Source organism: Cyprinodon tularosa, unplaced genomic scaffold (genome assembly GCF_016077235.1).
Source record: "Cyprinodon tularosa strain WSP-4 unplaced genomic scaffold, ASM1607723v1 ctg21, whole genome shotgun sequence".
Taxonomy (NCBI): Eukaryota; Metazoa; Chordata; class Actinopteri; order Cyprinodontiformes; family Cyprinodontidae; genus Cyprinodon; species Cyprinodon tularosa.
This window is the reverse complement of record NW_024038778.1, coordinates 1,208,648-1,227,828: the sequence shown is the minus strand read 5'-3', so window position 1 is coordinate 1,227,828 and position 19,181 is coordinate 1,208,648. Positions and strand designations below refer to the sequence as shown.

At 37.3% G+C, this 19,181-nt stretch overlaps 1 protein-coding gene across 2 annotated transcripts in view; it reads right to left on the bottom strand.

Annotated features, from left to right (window-relative positions):
• Nucleotides 1-8,696: 8,696 nt before the first annotated feature.
• The window catches only part of LOC119783647 (protein sidekick-1-like), a 433,545-nt gene continuing 423,060 nt past the window's right edge, over nucleotides 8,697-19,181 (bottom strand). Inside the window, exons 41-45 of one of the 2 annotated variants that reach the window (XM_038285267.1) lie at nucleotides 18,692-18,856; nucleotides 16,116-16,253; nucleotides 14,536-14,656; nucleotides 14,345-14,459; nucleotides 8,697-11,331 (exon numbers count right to left, since the gene is read on the bottom strand). In XM_038285267.1, the coding sequence (XP_038141195.1) occupies nucleotides 11,026-11,331; nucleotides 14,345-14,459; nucleotides 14,536-14,656; nucleotides 16,116-16,253; nucleotides 18,692-18,856 (845 nt within the window). In that variant the 3' untranslated portion in view covers nucleotides 8,697-11,025. Of the gene's footprint in view, nucleotides 11,332-14,329; nucleotides 14,460-14,535; nucleotides 14,657-16,115; nucleotides 16,254-18,691; nucleotides 18,857-19,181 lie in introns of both variants that reach the window. The other variant, XM_038285266.1, reaches the window with a different exon arrangement.

Below are 19,181 nucleotides of genomic sequence, written 5' to 3'. Positions count from 1 at the left end.
CCTACTGGATGGAGAACACACCATGAAACTTTGGAAAGAGGACGACAAGACTCACAGAAAAAAGGCTAATTTTTCCAACCCTAACCCTCATTTAGCAATCCATTGTTAATACTGCATTTGGAAAATGCATTTTAAATCATATACCTAAATGTAGACTTAAAAATCACAATTTATTAATCTGATCATATAACTTATTTAATTTCCATTTCCTTTTTCAGCTTAAATGTTTAGATCCTTTTTACCATTGAATTTTCTCTCCATTTAGCTTTAGTGTGAACCTCCTGGTCCCTGGAGGTGGGGCTGGTGGTACAAGGGGCTGGCTGGCTCCCATTCATGCTGTTGCCTCTCATCCACCCACTCATATTTCAAATTTTCCACATCACACAATACATGGGTCTTTGGATGTGAGGCAACATGGGAGACACATTCCAGTGTCGCCCATCTGCTATACTTGGCCTCATCATGCACATCAATTTTAATACACTTAAAGGCTGGTTATACTCCTGCAGTAGTGTGTCACAGTTAGCTTGTCACAGGTATTTTAGATTTATGCCCATTATTGAAACATGGTCTGCAAATTCCACCTGTTTCACAACACAGTGCAAGAGGGAAAATCACAAACTAGCTGTGGATCTAAATACAGCGGTATGGAATATACAGCGGTGAGGAAGTGGGGGCAACCTCTGCAGTCACTCAATGCTGGTTCCTTGTCATTACTATACTTGTCTACTCACCTCGTCTCTCCGTGGCTCCTCAGGCTTGTTTTCCCCCGATGTCTCCATGGTTTTTGGTTTGTTTAACATTTTAGTTGGATTTCTGGATTTGTACCTCTGTTTCTTCAATTAAATCTGTCAGAACTCATCTCTGCTTCACTCATCTCTGCATTTGGGTCCTCAAGCAACCTCACCACCCATTCATGACAGATGTAACAACACAAATGTCTTTCTCTCAGACTGTGTGTGTTTTTCATGAATTTCTTGTAGAAGCCCTTTTGATTTTTTCTTAATATTTTAGGGCATGTGGCCTTGTTATTACATTGATCATAATTTTTGCCATTAAAATATACATATTTTTGGAATGTTACAAAAGTAACGGGTTAGGGTTCAAAAAGGCCTAGTCATGTAGTATGGCTATAAGAAAACAGCCACAAGCATATGTTCACGTTAAAACAAAGAAATATCCAAACATTGGTCTTGATAGTGTTTACTACTCCTCTTTTTGCATGCTTATCTTTACATAACTGAAATTACATTTATTGTGGTTGATTTTGAATTCTTTCCTTTAATGCTTATTAGATTGTTAGATGGAACATTGAACACCTGAATGCTGAACTATAATACAATCCATTGTGATTTGTGATCAGTACATGGTTGAATTAAATCTTTCAAATAACTGTAGAGGAGACAGAATGTTGCTGATGTCCATTCATTCCATGTTAGTCCAGTTCGCATAAACTTGCCAAATAAAGAAGCACTAATAAGGAACTGCATTTCCATTATTCACATAATTATCAACAACCAGAACAAATACATTGTATAAATTAGCTTATAGTAGTAAAATAATGTCAATATGATTCTTATAATGTCTTATTTTTTATTAGTTTTAAATAAGGCTGCTATTATTAGGGGAAAATAAAGTTGCTTTGCACATGTAGCACAGGTGAAAGAAAAATCTTTTTTGGGTGCTGTTGAAACGAGGAAGACATTGCAATCTCTCCTTTTCCATTAAAACAACTGAAGAAACCCCAGTAGGATTGGGAACAAATTGGAAATATAATTAATTCAATTCAGTTTATTTAAAAAAGCGCCAATTCACAACACATGTCATCTCAAGGCACTTTACAGTTCAACCAGATCATACAGTAAAACTGATTCAAAGTTTTCTATCCAAGGGAAACCAGTTGATTGCATCGACTCATTGACTCGAATGCAATGCCTCACACTATGCACGCTGGTAGTAACAGTGGAGAGGAAAAACTCCCTTTTACCAGGAAGAAACCTCCAGTAGAACCAGGCTCTGTGTGAGCGGCCATCTGCCGAGGCCGACTGGGGTTCAAGCAGACAGAAACAGAAATACAAAAGCATCTGTAAAAGGCGGCCCCGTCCAGGAAACACACAGCCAGGCAGACGAGCTCTGAGCCGGAGCCCACGTCAGTGGATGAAGATCTCCACCTGTTCCCTTCTAATTAGTAATTAGCTCACCTGTTCACCAGCCTATTTATACCTGCCTCTGCCTTCTCATCTCTGTCAGAATGTCCTCACTGTCTCCTGCAAAGGTTGCCTGTGTCTGTGCCTGTTTCCTTCACTACTGGATCCTATGTGCCCTGCCCCTGAACTCTTCTAGTTGAGGTTGCCTTTATCTTCATGCTCCAGTGCTACTTGTTCCTCGGTGAGTCTCAGCTGCTAACTTGCCTGTTCTGGTTGTTCAACGGTCCATACGGCCTATTGGTTCTGTCAACATCTACATCTCATGGTTCTCTGCTCACCCCTGCAAAGCAGCAAATTCAACCAGAACTCATCTGCCGAGACAGTAACAGTTTGCCTGCTTTGTCTGCCATTAATCACCCATTCAATAAACTCTTCAAACGTAAGTCTGTGTCGGGCTGAACATCAGGTTCACCTACGGGAAATCGTGACAAAAGGAACATATGAAAAATTAGCTATACATTTTATGTTTAAGGCAATAGACTGGAATATATCTCAAAAATCTACTAATGTAAAAGTGAATATATATTTTTGATGATATCCTTGTATTATTTAAACTCCTGTGTTATGTAGTTTATTAAGTGTGTAACCACACCTATACAGATATATGCACAATGTTTTTCTAAATAACAATATTTATTAAGTTTAGGATCAGTTAAATTTTTCTCTATTCAATTTGTGTTTTTATGTTATTACTACTGTATTACACTTGTATATGTTCAATCAAGCAATGAAGTGTTAAATCAATGAATGTGTTACAACCAACTGTATATTTATGCTTTTATTTTTAGGAATTATTTTTAAACAATTTTAATGATTGGCTTAAACTGCAAATTTAGAAATTTAATTTTGTAGCTGAATGAATAAAGTCAACTATTAAATTGTTATATTAAAAGAAAGAGAAATATTAGCAAATTAAAAATACCAAATCCGGAAACACTGAAGGAAGAAGATAAAGGGCAGAATTACACAGCAAAGTCAATAGCAGTATTGAAGAGAGATAATCAACAGGAGAACAATAACTAAACGCAGACCAGAATTTAACAGTAAACAAAAAGATCACAACTAGATATAAGATATGATAACCAACAGGAAATTAGCAAAGTTGGAGATGGTAAGAAATGAAAAGGTAAAAAGAACACAGGAAGATCAAGTTTTATCCAGATGAAAAAGAAATCTACTTATAACAAACCAACTGAATAAACATTTCAAACACAAAACAAAAAATAGTTCAATGCATGGCAAGACAAAGCAAATTAGATGATCTTTAATTTGCTCACAACCTGCTTTTCATGTTCAAAATTACCTTACCAGTTTTGGTCTGCTGTGTGGAGGAGATGCGTATTTCTCTTCAATATGACGAAGGAAATCTAAAAGACTTGATAAATGAAAGACTTTGCTCTAGTTGCACAACAAACATTTTATTTACAGTCAGTTACAACTTTTAAATCACCTCTTTGCTTTCAATTTGCTTTCAAATTTACTTTCATATTGTGGTTTTATTCTTTATCCAGCTTCCTCCTATAGTCAAAGAAAATGACTGTTTGGTTGAGTTGTTTCTCTGATTTGCAAATAAGTATTGGTGTGGGGTTGCTGTGTGTGTCTCTGTGATGGAAGATTGCATCACAGCCGTTAGTCTTTTTGCCTCATATTCCTTGGTACTCAGGTATTTAGTCATGTTCAGTTTAGTTTTTGTTTACCTGATCCCTGGGTTCCCCTTGTGTTACCAGTGTTTTATCTCTTTGTCCTGGTTCCTTCTTCACCGTTAATCATGTTTCCTTTTCCTTTTTGTGTCTTTCCAGTTATTAATTCCTGTGGTTCTAAAATTAGACAAATACAAAAGTGGTTTAAATACCAGGAGAAACACAATCCAGAGGCCAACACCCTGGTTCAGGCTCTCATTGAAAATCGTTACAAATACAAACAGGGTTAACATTAGTTTACCGCTCTGCAGGGCTCTGTCCTGGGTCCTTTTCTGTTTCCGCTTGGTCCATAACAGTCATCTTTTTAAGGATATTTTCAATCATTGCTACGCTGATAATATCCCTTTGTATAAAATTTTTCCACAAAATGAAGTTTCAAGTAAAAGTCTGATGTCTGAAGGTTATTTTTCCAACTAAACAAGGATAAAACTGAGATAATCATCTCTGCATCAGAAAATAAACAACAAAAAACACTCCAAAAAAAATGTAGACAAAACAAATAATTGGCAAGAACCATCAGAATAACCTCAGGTTTTACCCTAGAATATGATTTATAATCTCTGATTTGTTGCTATTTTCATCATCTGTGAAATAATGTTAAACAAACCTTGTACTGTTGTATCTCATCCAGAAATGTTAATGCATAGTTTTGTTTCATATCGGCTTGATTTCTTTATAATATAGATGTTTAACTAAAACTTGCCTTATTGGTTGCCATTTGTACTTTATGCTGCTGCTAGACTCCTGACCGGATCTTATAAGTTATGTCATGTAAATCCACTCTTACTGCAACTTTATTGACTTCTGGTTCAGCATCAAGGACCTTTCCAGATGTTGATCTTGTCTTGGTGAGTGTTGCATGGACATACAACTATTACATTGCTTGATCTTTACCTCCCTACACCTCCAACAGGACCTGGTCCTGTGATTAAGACCTGCAGAGCCTTTTCTTCTGTGGCCCCGAGACCAAGGAACTACCTCCTTCCCTCTAATCAGAGGACTTAGTGGCTTCTTTTAAAACCTAGCTAAAAACGTACAGTTTGAAATATCCTGTTGCTTAAATTTAGTTTTCTTGTATTTATTTTGTGATATTTGTTTTACTGACTAACTTACGTCGGTCCTTAAGGACTAATTTTGTAAATCTCTGTATTATTATAGAGGTAAGCTTAATCTTCCTTAAAAGCAGGAAATAATACAATAGGTTGAGCAAATGGAGCCTTAAATAAACATATTTTTGCCTGGGAAATACAGGACACTACAAATGTTTGCACTGCCGTTCTGGACTCATAAATTATTTATCTTCAGACCAGGAAAGTGTTTTATTTTGGAACATCTCCAAAGCAGACACAACTTCAAATTGCTTCTACATTGTACATACCGTAAATTCTCTAATATAGGCCCGGGCCTTTATTTCACTCAAGTGCATCGCGGTCCAGGCCTTTATTGGATAGAGGCCAGTATTAGAGACAGGCCTCTATTGCTATTTGAGCAAAACAGACTACCAGTGGAATGAATAAAAATGAGATTTTGTGTCTATTTGAACCTATAAAACACTAGGTTCATTTATTGAAAAAGTACAGTTACCATGTCTCGCTTGGTTTGAAGTAAAAAAAAAAAAAAAAAAATCCTCCAATTCTGTTTAATTCTCCTCCTCGGTTTTTCTCCTCCTCTTCATCTCTCCCTTTAATCTCCTCATCACTCGCGCTCCTCCTGTTCTGCTGCGTGTCTGTTCCCTTCCTTGCGCAGACGGGCAGCAGTCAGGGCCTGTCGGCTGTCGTCCAGCTGCGCAGGGCTGTGGTACTTGTATGTTACTTACTACCACAAGTATATTGTTGAGGTATGCCCAGAAAAAACGTTTATAGCCCCGGCCTGTATTAGAGACCGGCCATTATTTACCTCCTCTGACAGCGAGACCGGCCATTATTAGAGACCCGGCCGCTATTGGAATACAGGCCAATATTAGAGAATTTACGGTATTTTATAACGGAAAGAAATTGACCAGCAGTCACCTTAAGGGATGCTTGGAGTTGTGAGAGTCTTCCTTAATATAAGCCATTTCCTTAGGGGATGAATTTGTTTGGAATGTCAGTCCGGGAATGAAATGGACAAAAACAGATTAAATGTTTTGCTTGGGTGGAAGGATTGATTAACAATCATTCTTTATAATTTAAAAGTCTTGCAAGACTTGAAGACAAAGACGGTGTTAAGAGCTCATTAAGGAAGATGACACTTAATTTAAATGCAAAGATGGAGAGAGAGAAAAAAAAAAGACAATGTCAGAGGTTTCAATAATTTAGCCCCACCTTTCAGTCCCTCTGGATTATCTAATTATACCAATAAATCTGGAATCTTCCTTTTAATTTAACTGCTGTGCCAGTAATAAAAGCAGGCATACACCTATGCAGTACTGCTTTGAACTTACCTTTAAATGTATAGTGGAGAATATTCACGAATTTTTGAAAAGAACCGTGGCACAGGGCCATTTCTCCTTGAGCCAAACTCTGTTTAAAAATTGCTGCTTGCATCGCTCATACATTACTTTCCAAAAGAAGATTTGAAAATTTTCCACTATGTCAGACTCACTACCAGTAAGTGAATAGGGAGACGAGCACATAGGACGGCCTTACGTAAATATATCACCAGAATGATTGACAATTAGGAGGACCAATTATTTTGAAGATCAAGCCGGAAAAAGAACAAGTTCTACTTTACCTTTAAATATGAAAGTGGCGTGTTATAGACCAGAAGTCTTCAGTCTTCGAGGTCTAGAGTCCTCCAGCTATTAGATGTGTGTGTCCACTTCTCCACACCTGAATTAAATGGGTGAATTACCTCCTCAGTATGCAGCCTGTTCTTCAGTGTCCAGCTAAAGATAAAAATATGATCAAAGTATACTTACAGAATTTGCTTTTAGTGTTTTTAATTATTTTGTTGTGCTAATAGTGTTTGCTACTCTTAGGTAATTTAAGTACATTTTTAACTTTCAGAATGGAAAGTAAACTCTACTATAATGGTTAATACCAAGGGCGTAGGTTTGATTTTAACTTTGGTAGGGACACGATTGGTCATTGGTGCTATGCAATATGCACGCCCTTTTTTATGCTCGATGTGAGCATCCGTACTGATAAGAGGAATTCAATGTTAAAAGAGAAAAGCATAATTTTGCTACATTAATAAAAATTAAATAAAAAAAACACTACACTCATTAGATGCTGTTTATCAATGTTTGAAGCATTAATTGATTATTTCAATAATCGTCAACTAATTTAATAATTGATTCATCATTAACTGGAGTATAAAGACTCTAAAACATAATATAAATGTAAAATGTGTCTTTTTCCAACAGAGCAACCCACTTAGATCAGTAATTATACCAAAATTGTAAAACTACAAGACATATATATAATCAAAATTCTCCATCCAGAACTCCTCATGTGGAAATATTTTAGTTTCACCTGGTTTATTTAGACATCACCTGAAGCACTGAATGGCAGCTGCTTCACCTACAAGCTGCCCTGCACCATTATTACTGGATATCTGTGTTTCCTATAATCATATAATGTATAAGTGCATTTTTAATAGTAAAGGATTAAATGTAACACAACCTTTTATCATTGTCCTATATTGCTACTGTCTGACTGTATAAATAGCTCCTTATGTATATTTTCTTTTTAGTGGCATCATCTACAAACACAACACTGAGAATGAGCCTAAGTTTATTAAAATATAAAATCACTTTTAACAATTATAAAAGACAATATAACACTATCTTATCTGTAATTTAATAATATCCAAAATAAACAGTCAGATTCCAGCATTTTTACCAGACATTAATGTTTGTACTAATTTACTTATAGACTGTGTGGAAATCTATGTAAGATAAAATCAATGTTAATATTCTTCATCTGTTTGTTCTTCTCTTTATCCTATTTCTAGAAGTATAAATAGTCAATTAAATTATTATTATTATTTGGAACCCTAATTATGCTTTTTAAACGATAAACAGCAGATGTTTAGCCGCCATTTCTTGTTGTTTTCCTCTATAAGAGAAATAACACCTGCTAATAATTATACCTGAACTTCCTCAGAGTCATCAAAAAATGAAACCAGTAACAGCAACTAAATATTGGTAAAAAGGAAACCGTCACATTTTCTTTTTTAGGTGGCTGTGGCTAAGAATCAGAAATGTTGATGGCTTACAGCCTTTATTTGCCCATTTTGTGTCTTCAGAACTCCTGGCTGACTCAGAATATTTCGTTTTATAAAAGAAAAAAAAGGTTTTTGTTTTGTAGTGTACATGATATTCATTTTTTTTATTGGGACTAGTTTCATAGTCTAATATTAATTGTAGTAACCGCTGCATTCTAGTGTGAATAAATTTTCAATGTTGTGCTCCAAGCACAGCGGACTAGAAAACAGCCAATCAGAAAGAGAGAAGGCGGGACCTAAGGCAGAACAGCCAATGAGAGTGGAGTTAAACAGCGCAGCACAGTTCAATGCGCTGCTAGGTGAAAGGGACAGGAAAGACCAGGCAGAGGAGCTGCGAGAGGAAAAGAGCCACTGCTGTAAATTATAAACATGTTGCTCACATCCAATTATTGGTCGGGACAATTAGGACGGTTCAAAACTTTGGTAGGGACATGTCCCTATGGTCCCTATGCAAACCTACGCCCATGGTTAATACATGTTTCATCCATTTAATGTATAATACGATTGTTTAATGGTTCAGCTGCTGTTCTGACCATCTGTAATTCTGCCTGAACTGTGAAAAACACACACTAACACGTTGTTATACAATAACCATTTATTCATAAACATGGCAAAGTTAGGAACGCTGCTGTTCGGCCAGAGAACCTTGAAATCAAATATAAGCAAAAACTTACAGATGGGTTCTGTTTACATGTGGAGAATAGAAGAGTTCATCCGCTGCCTTGTACCTGAAAGTTAAAGCCCGGCTAAAATTGTGGGAGCTTCACGATTCTAAATCCAGAAAATACTCCTCTTAAACATCTCTAAACTCTCTCTATTGTTTGTTTATGTTTATAGATTTTTTTTTCTCCAGTGAAAGCAGACCTGCATTCTCTCCTTCAGCCGTTTACACCTTCTGCTGTGTTCATTTTCCTCCTGAACTGAAAAAAATAAATGTCAGAACTACATACGACACTTAAGTAAAAAGGGTCTAAATGTACAAAATCCATTTTTAAAAACACAAACCCCCATGCGCACACACATACACACACTATGGCACACATTGCTGAGCAGTGAACTTCACGGACATAAGAGAGAGGGCTTCTATTGTGAGCACAGAGCCGTTTCACACGTGTGCCTACAGGCACACGTGCTACACTCAAGCTTTGGAAAAACAAACACTTGGACAGAATAAAGATGAAATGTTTGGGTTTCGGCTCAGTGCAAACATTATGGCTTAGGAAGCTGCAGTAAAAGGAGAACGGGCAGTAGGCTACAAAGTAAAAAAAAAAAAAACAACACGTTTTCTATCTACAGTACATTTTGAATGTATTCATACACCTTTTTTCATCGTTAGTGAGATTATAACCACAAACTACAAAGTGTTTTATTGGGACTTAAGGTGGCAGACCATCAAAAAGTAGTGCAAGGAAAAAAAAAAAAAAAAAATTAATTGTATTTTTTAAAAATCTGAAAGTTCTGGTGTGCTCTTTTAAGATGAGGAAACTAATTTGATACCTCATAAAATGCAGTTATACCTTTAGAGGCAGGAGTTACTTGATTGGTCAATAGAGACGTGAGTCATTTCTCTCTCTTCGTTAGAAAAGAGTGAATAATTGGCACAAGGAGAACTCAAGAACACAGCAGGAAGATGAGGGAGGAGGTGTTTGGTTATAAAACTATATTTCAAAACTTTAAAGATCTCAGAAGACTGGCAGGATTATGCTGCATGGATTATTTTCTTCCACGGGGATAGCTAAAAAGGCTGAAGGCTGCAAAGATGGGAGACTGGTCCAAGTCCAAAGCGAAATTTCATTGAGAATCTCTGCTAAGAATAAAAAAAGATGTGCACAACTAATCGCCATCCAACCTTAGTGAGTTTCAGCTATTCGGCAAAAAAATAAAATTTCAATCTAATGATTTGCAAATCTGAAATAGAACTGAACCATGTTGTACAGCTGTATATGCAGCAAACTGTGGTACTAATAAGTGCTGACCTAGGACTGAATACAAACACACAGCACACTTTTCAGATTTTCTATAAATTGGTTTGCAAACCATTTTTTTCTTTTTCTTACCCTTTTCAATTAAACACTATTTTATGGTGGTGTATCGTATAGAATCACAACCAAACAAACTGCAGTTTGTGGTTATAATGTGGCAAAATGGAGGAAAAAAAAAGTATTCCAAAGTACTGTATTTCAACTCAAACATAACACATCACTCTCAGAGACTGCTCAACACTCTGACAACACAGTTAAGTGCTCAAAACACCTGATCATGCTCACTCTGTCCTTTTCGAATTCAAAAAGCTGTGATTATCAAACATTTTTCTCCTTTCTTCTGAGCTGTGATTTCACAAAGCTGGCAGCGCTGCGTTTGAGTGCATGAACCAGTCCGTCAAAAAAAAAGAAAAGCAGCTCACTTATGTGAGCTTTTAAGTTCTCGTCTCTCTGCTGGAGATGCAAATTGGTGCATCAGAGAGTGCACGAGTGGGAACTTGTGCACTTAAGTGATGATAAAGAAAAACAGATGAGAAGTTTTTGTGCAGAAGTTCCAGCATATTCCGGCTCTAGGGAGGTCTTAGAAAGACATTAATCGGCTCAATCGATAGGTGCAGTCACCATGGATCTCCATGGAGAGTCTTTAGAGTGAGCAGGAGCATCTTGTGGAAAAAGCTGGTGAGAATTCGTGGAACATGAGGACTGTAACCGTGCGCTTAAGCACACTTAGAAGAAGAGCACACATTGAACACAGGGTCTTAATGAGCAGAGAGGAAGGCGAGTAAGACGTGTGGGTTTAGGTCTTTGGGGCGTGACGGGCTGTGTTGTTCCCAGTTCCTTCAGTCCAAACACACAGACGCACCCCCATGCCTTCCTTATTAGTGTGAGTGTGTTTGTGTATCTTTGTGCAAATGCTTCCCTCTACAGTCAAACGAACGAAGAGAATCCTGTCACAGGGGTGCGTGACCCCGGTGGGTTGGTGCTGGGGTTGACATGTGTGTGCGCGGGCTGTCCCGTGGGTGTGTACGCTCCCCCTGTGCTGTGTTGCGTGACCACGGTTTGGTAGTAGGGCTCCGTGTCAACGGTGGCGCACTCCTCGTAGGCGAAAGGACTCCCCGTCCCTTTGAGGCCTTTGGGCTGCCGCTTCCAGGAGTTGTAGTAAGTGGGGTCACTCATGTAGTGGTTGACAAAGGAATGTTTTGGCTGTTCGTCCTCATAGTCGCTGTCCGTTAACTGCAGACAAACACAGCATGATACATTTAAATGTCTGGATTGTTACTGGAACATGAATTAATAGGTAACTAATAAAGTGAAAGGTTAGATTCTAGCAGTTCTGTAACAATAGCAGGTGTCTTAAAGACTCATTCCTCAGCTAATACTAGATGATCACTGGCTACACTAACCCAAAATGGCAAAAAGGTGAGGGTAAACAACCCCTCTAAACTACAAATTTATCATGTTTGAGCTGCTGGCCTCTGGGGGGCGCTATATGCTAATTAAAGCTAAGGCAATTGGACCGAAAACTTTTCCCCGAAAATTCATAAGCATGAAAACTTCAAGCATCTTTGTTCAGTTGAAGTTTGAATGGAGTCTTCTTTTTTAACTACTTTTTGGTCACATTACAACATAAAACCTCAAAGTATTTTATTAAAATCTGAATGCCAGCTAACACAGTAGTTCTTAATTTGGAAGTGAAAGGAAAAAAACAAGTCTTTATCTGTTATAATATTTTACAAATACAAATCTACCCTAAAACAACATCCATGGTAAATATCTGAGTTAGATAAACAACCAAGAAGCCCAATGTAACTTTGTTCTGAAAACATCAAGTCATGTGACAGCATTAGTGGACATGGAAATGATGAAATATCCTAGCTGTGAAGCTGGTGTTGATGGTACAATGGAAAGAGCTCCAGACTTACACTCTGAAATTATTGTTATCATTATACAGCATGGTGGTGGGAGGATTATGGAGTATCTTCAGAAAGAGCAGGGAAACCTGTCAGAGTCTAAAAGTGTTTTTTGCAAATATTTTCTTAGTAAAACATTTTGAAAAGCTTTTTTTACTTTTCCCTCCACTTTCAATACACATTATACTAATGTATACCAACTGAGGATTCTCGTCTTTTCATGTTTTCTAAAATATCCCTTGACATTAACTGGTCCTTCTTCTACTTCCTCTAAAGTAACGTAAGCTTTGTAGAAGTCAGAGTCTGTTTAACTGATTTCTAACTTCTTTTGAAGTCTCCATCTGTCTGATCAGTCCTGATCAGTCTTTGCTTCTTTTTTTTTGATTGACTGCAGACATGATACATGAAATGAAAACTTTGATAATACCTGTTATAAACTTTTCATTTCATTTCACAGCAAAGTCGATATCTGACACCTTTTCTACTTTTTTATGTTATTTAGTTTTAATATAAAAAATATACCAAGGTTGCTGGTGAGGTGTTACAGAGGTATGAAAGTAGCTCAGTGTTTTTGGGATTCAAAAACATTTTCAGGTCAAACTTTTAGAATTTTGATGAAAAAATATTTTCAGAATTCTCAGTTTTTCTTTGTAATTTTTGAAGTGTAAAAAAATAAGGTTCAGTGTGAATTTGTTGCAGATATTTAATGTAATTGTTGGGCTTTAAATTATGGATAGCTGGATGTTGGATGGATGCATGGATGAATTAAAAGAAAATGCTTTTATTTTTAGAGCTCTTGGAATATTTTATATATAAATCTCAATTTAACTACATGATCTCAGTCAAGGAACAGACTAATTAGGGGAATCCTTCCTCACCTTAAACCTAATATTTGTTTAGTCCTTTCTGTGCAGCAGTATAAAAATAATTCAGGTAAACTGCAGGACAGTGTTACACAGTCTACAAATAAAAAGATCAGACATAAGTTTTTTCATATCATTAAACCTTGTGATGAAACAGGCAGCATCCAGCACTGGCCAACTAATCTTCCTTAAACAGACACATAACCATGGCCGTTTCTCAATTCAAAAGAACGCGAGCTCGGACTCATGTTCTTGCCAAGTACATTCTTGACAAGAACACAGGAAAGTATGGAATTGGGGAGAATGGGAACACCCACAATAAATATGGATCAATTGGAACAGAACAGTACTCGTGACATCACCACATTCAAAGCTAGTCTGGGGAGTCTGGAGCTGCATTTCACCCCCTTTTATTAATTCGTTCTACAGTGAATTCACAGCTCACGATGATGCGATCACTGTGACGCGATCTACCTGCTTACACGGCACGTCTAAAAACCACGTCAGACTCAGCTTCGCAGTGAGACGGCGATACTCTGACTTGTCTATCTGGAAGCCAAACGAGTAGAACAGTAATATGAAGCTCACTAGAGAGAAACACGCTGCCTTGGCAATTTGTTCAATTATGTGTGGTGAAATCCCTAAAAAGTAATGGTGACGACGCATTTGGACAAAGACATAGCTGAGCAAATGTGGCTACTACGGTCAATCAGTTTTACAAAAAGAATGGCCTTTGACTCGCACCCCTGCCATGCTTCTGTGTTTTCATTTGAGAAGAAGAAGAATCCTTGTTTGCACATGCCCACTGAGCGATTAGTCCTCAACAGCTGACTGATTTTGATTTGATTTTCTCCTGATTTTCTCAGGAGGTCATCGTGAGAGGCTGATCGCCTCTGCATGCCGCTGCATAATACACAATGCACTGTGAAGTTGAAAGTCAGCCCGATCAAAAAATTCTTGCCCGACTGTAAAGTTGGCCCGAAAAGGGCTAGAAAGTCATACAGTGTAAGCCTGGCTTAACATTAGTCCCGGCTGCTGATTCCCTCGGAGGTCCGCTGGTTACTACAGTCATCTCAACATCGGAACTTTTTAAAATAACGCACTAAATCAATAAATGGGCCATATAGTGATGCTCTCTTTCCTCAAATGATCTTAAAACGTACTTCAATGGAACAACAGCAACAAGAACTTTTAACTTCATACTCTGAGCTCTGTAAGCGCTCCCCTGGAAGCTGCTGCTGCTGCAGTGCATGCTCGGACAGCTCTCAATCTCGAGCTCGGACGAGTCTACTCTGATGCTTGCTCGGTAAAGAGGGAGGGGCAAGAACAACATCCGTCTGTTCTCAGTCTTGTGTTCTTGTGAATTACACCAACCAGACAGAAACAGGAGGAACTTAATCTGATACAAGAGATGAAGGTAAAGCCATATGGCAGAGACAGACAGGAGGACACAGATACCTCTGATTCAGAGACCTCAGTGGGTTTCTCTGTAAGCATGGTGCTTTCAGTAAGCACGGCTCCGTTATAGTTGTTACAGATATCCTCATCAGAATAGTGCAGCACACCTGGACTTGGCCTGGGTGGAGACCTGGACATGAATTTGGACAATAAGACTCTGATTTCTTATGAGGTTCAATGCTCTGTATGTCTGGTGCAAAGCTCACCGTGTCCCATTCTTTTTTAAAAAAGAGTTCTTGGTGTTGAGCGTTCTGCTGTTTAGTTCCAGAGAAGTAAAACCTCCGTTGTCGAGGGTTACCGACTCCTCCCCAGGAGTTATGTGCTTCCCTGCAGGATTAGAAAAAAATAAAAGAAAATTCTTATCACATAAGCAGGACACTTTTTCTTTTTATCATAAATCTAATTCTTAATAACCTATTCATTCATATTTAGGACAATATATAATGGCAGACTCAGGTTTACACAAAGCAAATTGCAAACATATTAAAAATAGAAAAAAAAAATGTTTAAAGAACCACATAACTTATTTCATTCATGTCTTTATCTGCTTTTATCACCTTGAACCTCAGTCGGCACACTCAGTTTCGGCAATTATTTCGGATGTGATCAACCATTAAATAACTGTTATTAGCGGTCATCATTCCCATAGAATAGCTTCAGATTGTGCCTCCTCTACCTTCTAATAGGTTTTTTTTTATGGCTGACAATATACAGCTTATTGTTAACAGCTGCTTTGACCACGTGTAAAAAGTCTTACTTACAATTTACCTACTTTAAGTTTTTATCTACTTTATTTACATTGCACCAACGTTTTTTTTTTTTTAAACTGTATTTTAAACCTTTACTTTGAATAAATTCCATTTTTCAGTCCATTAGAAACAACTCAGCTGACATGATTTGAGATTTTGGTTTTTGGTTTGTGTAATATTTTTTTTCAAAACATGAAGGACTACTGAAATGAGGTTCAAATAACACATAAATAGATTAATCAAGTCTGTGGGGAAAAAGACAATTACCTTAGGGTTAGGATTCATATGGTGACATTGACCTACTGAGCCTACTGGCACAATCTCAAGCCATTTTATGGGACTGATATCCACTAATAACGACCATTTATTGGGATAATAACATCCAAAGCAGCTGATTTCTGCCTGTTAAAAGGGAGTTTTCGTCTCCACTATCGCTACATGCATGCTTGGTGTGAGGGATTGCAGAGGGTCAATGAGTCTTCGCAATCAGCTGGTTTTCTTTAGATAGAAACATTTTGGACAATCTGACTGTGTTAATAAATTAAATAATACTTTTCTAATTGCAGCATTTCTCTGAGTGAAAATTAAATAGTAGTAGATCTGGTACTTCAGACATAAGAACTAAAACAAGATTTCTATATATAAAACTAATATTACGAATTTATAATAATAAATGAAGGGAAGAGAAACAAAAATTCACTCAGACACTGGGGACGGGGACCTGTCCTGATTTATTACAGTTAGGGGGAACAAGTTTACACCTTCCAGCAGAACAAGATGCTGGAGGCAGCTTTACAAACAAGTCCATGTACAGGTGTCCCAAATGTGTCTCAGCTTGTTTTTGTCATAAGAACAGACTTTTCTGAAGCGTTGGAGCACACCAGAAGGCCAACACGCCTAGGTGAAGATAAATGATGTCACTCAGGCTGGAAAATAAAAAGTGCCATTTTGTCTGAAGCATAAGAATAAATGGACAAACATCAGCAACACACGTGACTTCCTGAAAGACATAAGTACTAAGTGACAACAGTACAGACCTGTGCCGCAGGCCTTGTACTTGCTGCTGTGTCCATGCAGGAGCAGGGCAAAGACCAGAACCAGGATGAGGATGAGGCCAACCAGAGCCATAACCAGCAGGAACCACCACTCTTCATAAAAGGGACGTTCCGACAGCGCTGCAAGCATAGAGGTTGATAAGCAGTCTAATCACAGCTAAATAAATACTTCTTTATTATTGATTCAACGTAATGTAGATGGTTATTAAAAAGGATTTGCCTTTTTATAGATGTGTTACTTTAATGTTTTGTATCATCAAAAGTTTTTTTTCCCAGATAACCTGTTTAAATACTAAAAAGAGCAGTTTTCAAAAGATCAGACTTTATTAATTAAGGCAAAAATAGTTATTCAAGCTGACCCTGACTCTCTAAGGTAAATCAAAGAAATTCACTGTGACAACCATGCTTTCTATAGAAAGCTGGAAATTTCACAGACTAAACTTTACAATCAGCTAACTGACAACATTAGGTGGGCCACAAGATTTGAACAAACAAATGGTTTTATATTTAGAAATTCTACAAAAGGGAAGAAACAAAGTCAAAAATAGTCACTTTTGCTAAAAAAGACAGAAAAAAATTCTTCCACATATCATGAAATGGCAGGTGTTGCCTCCAAGCAACACAAGCAGTTATTAGCTTTAGAGGCTAATTAGCTTTTCTTTTATTTATAAAAGAAATAATCATTTAAAGATTATTGACTTAGGATATCCTTTACTCACAATAATATTAAGTTTGGCAGAAATCTGTTGGGAGGACTTTTCAAAAGAAAAGTACTCTTCTTTGTTTACACTCATTTAGGGTATTCTACAGGTAGAGCACTGATTAATTAGCTGTAAGGGGCAATTTCTTTATGTAATAAATCACAGACAGTGGATTATTTGAAAATTATGATAATTCCAAGTGCCTGTTCCTCATTTTAATGAAAGTGCTATATAAATGTTTTTAGGTTACCTCTTAACAAACACCTAATTTAAAGTAATCCTTGCCTATTTTGCATACCCAAATAGAAAAGCAAATTAAAAAACTACGGAACTGTAAGCCCACATTACATGTGTGATACATCATTTGAAAGTTAACACCTTCTAGTTTCTGAAAATATAAATGAAAATACTGTGAGTAAAACACAGCCGTAAATGCCACAATTAAAACATGACTTATAGTTGGGGTTTTTTTCTGGAAAATAATAGTTCTTTTTTGAATAACAGAATTGAATTAACAGGGACATGCTTGAAAATATTTATTCTGCAATGTGTCAACAACGACTACAGAAAATGTCTTCTAGCTATAACAGTTCCAGAGCTATGGGACTTTTAACTTCTGGTGTCACCAGCATCTCCAAACCTCTGCAAATGTGCCAAATTATTCCGAATTATGGTTATTGCATTCACACAACAATTTTACTCCAAAAATCACACTTGATAAACATTTTGATTGCCACAAAATATATTTGATGCAAATATTTGTTAATTTTTCTAACTTTCTATCAAATTATCTAACAGTGTGCAATTATCCTGTCACTAATGTGTCTGTGTGCCGTTTACGCAAGGCAATATATCAGGGCTGCACAACTCAAATTAGCCATGCTAACCCTTGTTTTAAAGGTAATTTTTTTGGCTGAAGAGTCAAACACAGTGTGTTGCCTTAACCAATAGCAGCCGGACTTTATGAGGAATAATATGAGAGGAAGCATGAGAGAGAGCTCAAGACGCTCTGATGGCTGTCCTGTTATCAAATCTCAAACCTAATTGGTGGGAAAACTTTTGTTTTGTAGGCTGGAAGGTTAGGAAAACAAACATATCTGACATTGACCCGAAACGTTTGTGGAAGCTATGGTAATTTGCAAGATGGTTAGCATTAGCTATGAGCATTGAACCATTCTGCTGGTAAAAAAACTGAATATATGTGGTGATTTTCCATCATGGAATGTTTTTAGTATGACTCTTAGAGACAAATGGAATATAAACAATCTAAGATCGGATTTGTAATACCACCTCAGGATCACTTCAAAGATAGGAAGTCCAAGCTTTATTTTAAAAATTCTGAATTAACATGCTATTTTTTGTTATTAATTTTGCGTTGGTGTCCAAAAAATGAATTGTGGAAAATCTAATAATAATAATAATAATACATTTAATTTATACTGCACTTTCCATCAAAAGATCTCAAAGTACTACAGAAAAATCTAAGATTTCTAAGGATGAATAACATGTCTATATCGGTAAAATTTTAACTGGTGTTATTTTCAAGGGGGCTGCTGTGTTTAATGTAAACATACAAAACGGGTTGCCGGTGAACTGGTTGATGTTAAGATGCTTTGGAGAAGACTTGATGAGTAAGAAATCAGTTTAGCATTCTGCACGTTAGAAACAAATCAGTTCTGAGTTTAGTGTTTTCTTCCATTTGTCCTGTAATGTCAGCTATAGGTTTCCTTTCTTCAGGTGGCAGCAAACGGCCAATCATCCGAGCATCTTCACCCAGCAGATTGCATCTACTGTCAGATCAAGCAAGAATCTGCCCCAGCATTATCTCCTGTGGTTTGCACATCTGTGTGTGTTTACCTGCAAGAGCCACAGAGGGTGTGCTCGGCTGTCCGTAACCATAGCGATTGACAGCGATGACTCTGAACTCGTAGCTGACCCCCGACCTCAGGCGCTCCAGCGGCACGGAGACAGACCTGCTGTCGGCAGGGAGGAGTCGGATGAAGGAATCCCAAACTCCCTCATCTGCAGGAATACATGTTTCATTATCACAGACAGATGGATAGTGTTGTTAGATGTGAGCAAGAATGAAAAATTTAAGATGTTAACAGTATTGTGGTGATGACCGTAATTACTGTTATCACTTTTAATGAAGAGGCTAATTCATGTTAGTGGTAGAACAATTAAATAACAGTCTAGAGTGGCTCCACGCAGAGTGCTGAAACTATCTCCCTTCCTGAATTACACATCCACTGATCTTTATTAGAAAATTGTGGCTGACTTGATTTGCACAGCGGGATCTAGAGACAGTTTAGTGAGAATATGTAGAAGAATCAGTGCAGACAATAAC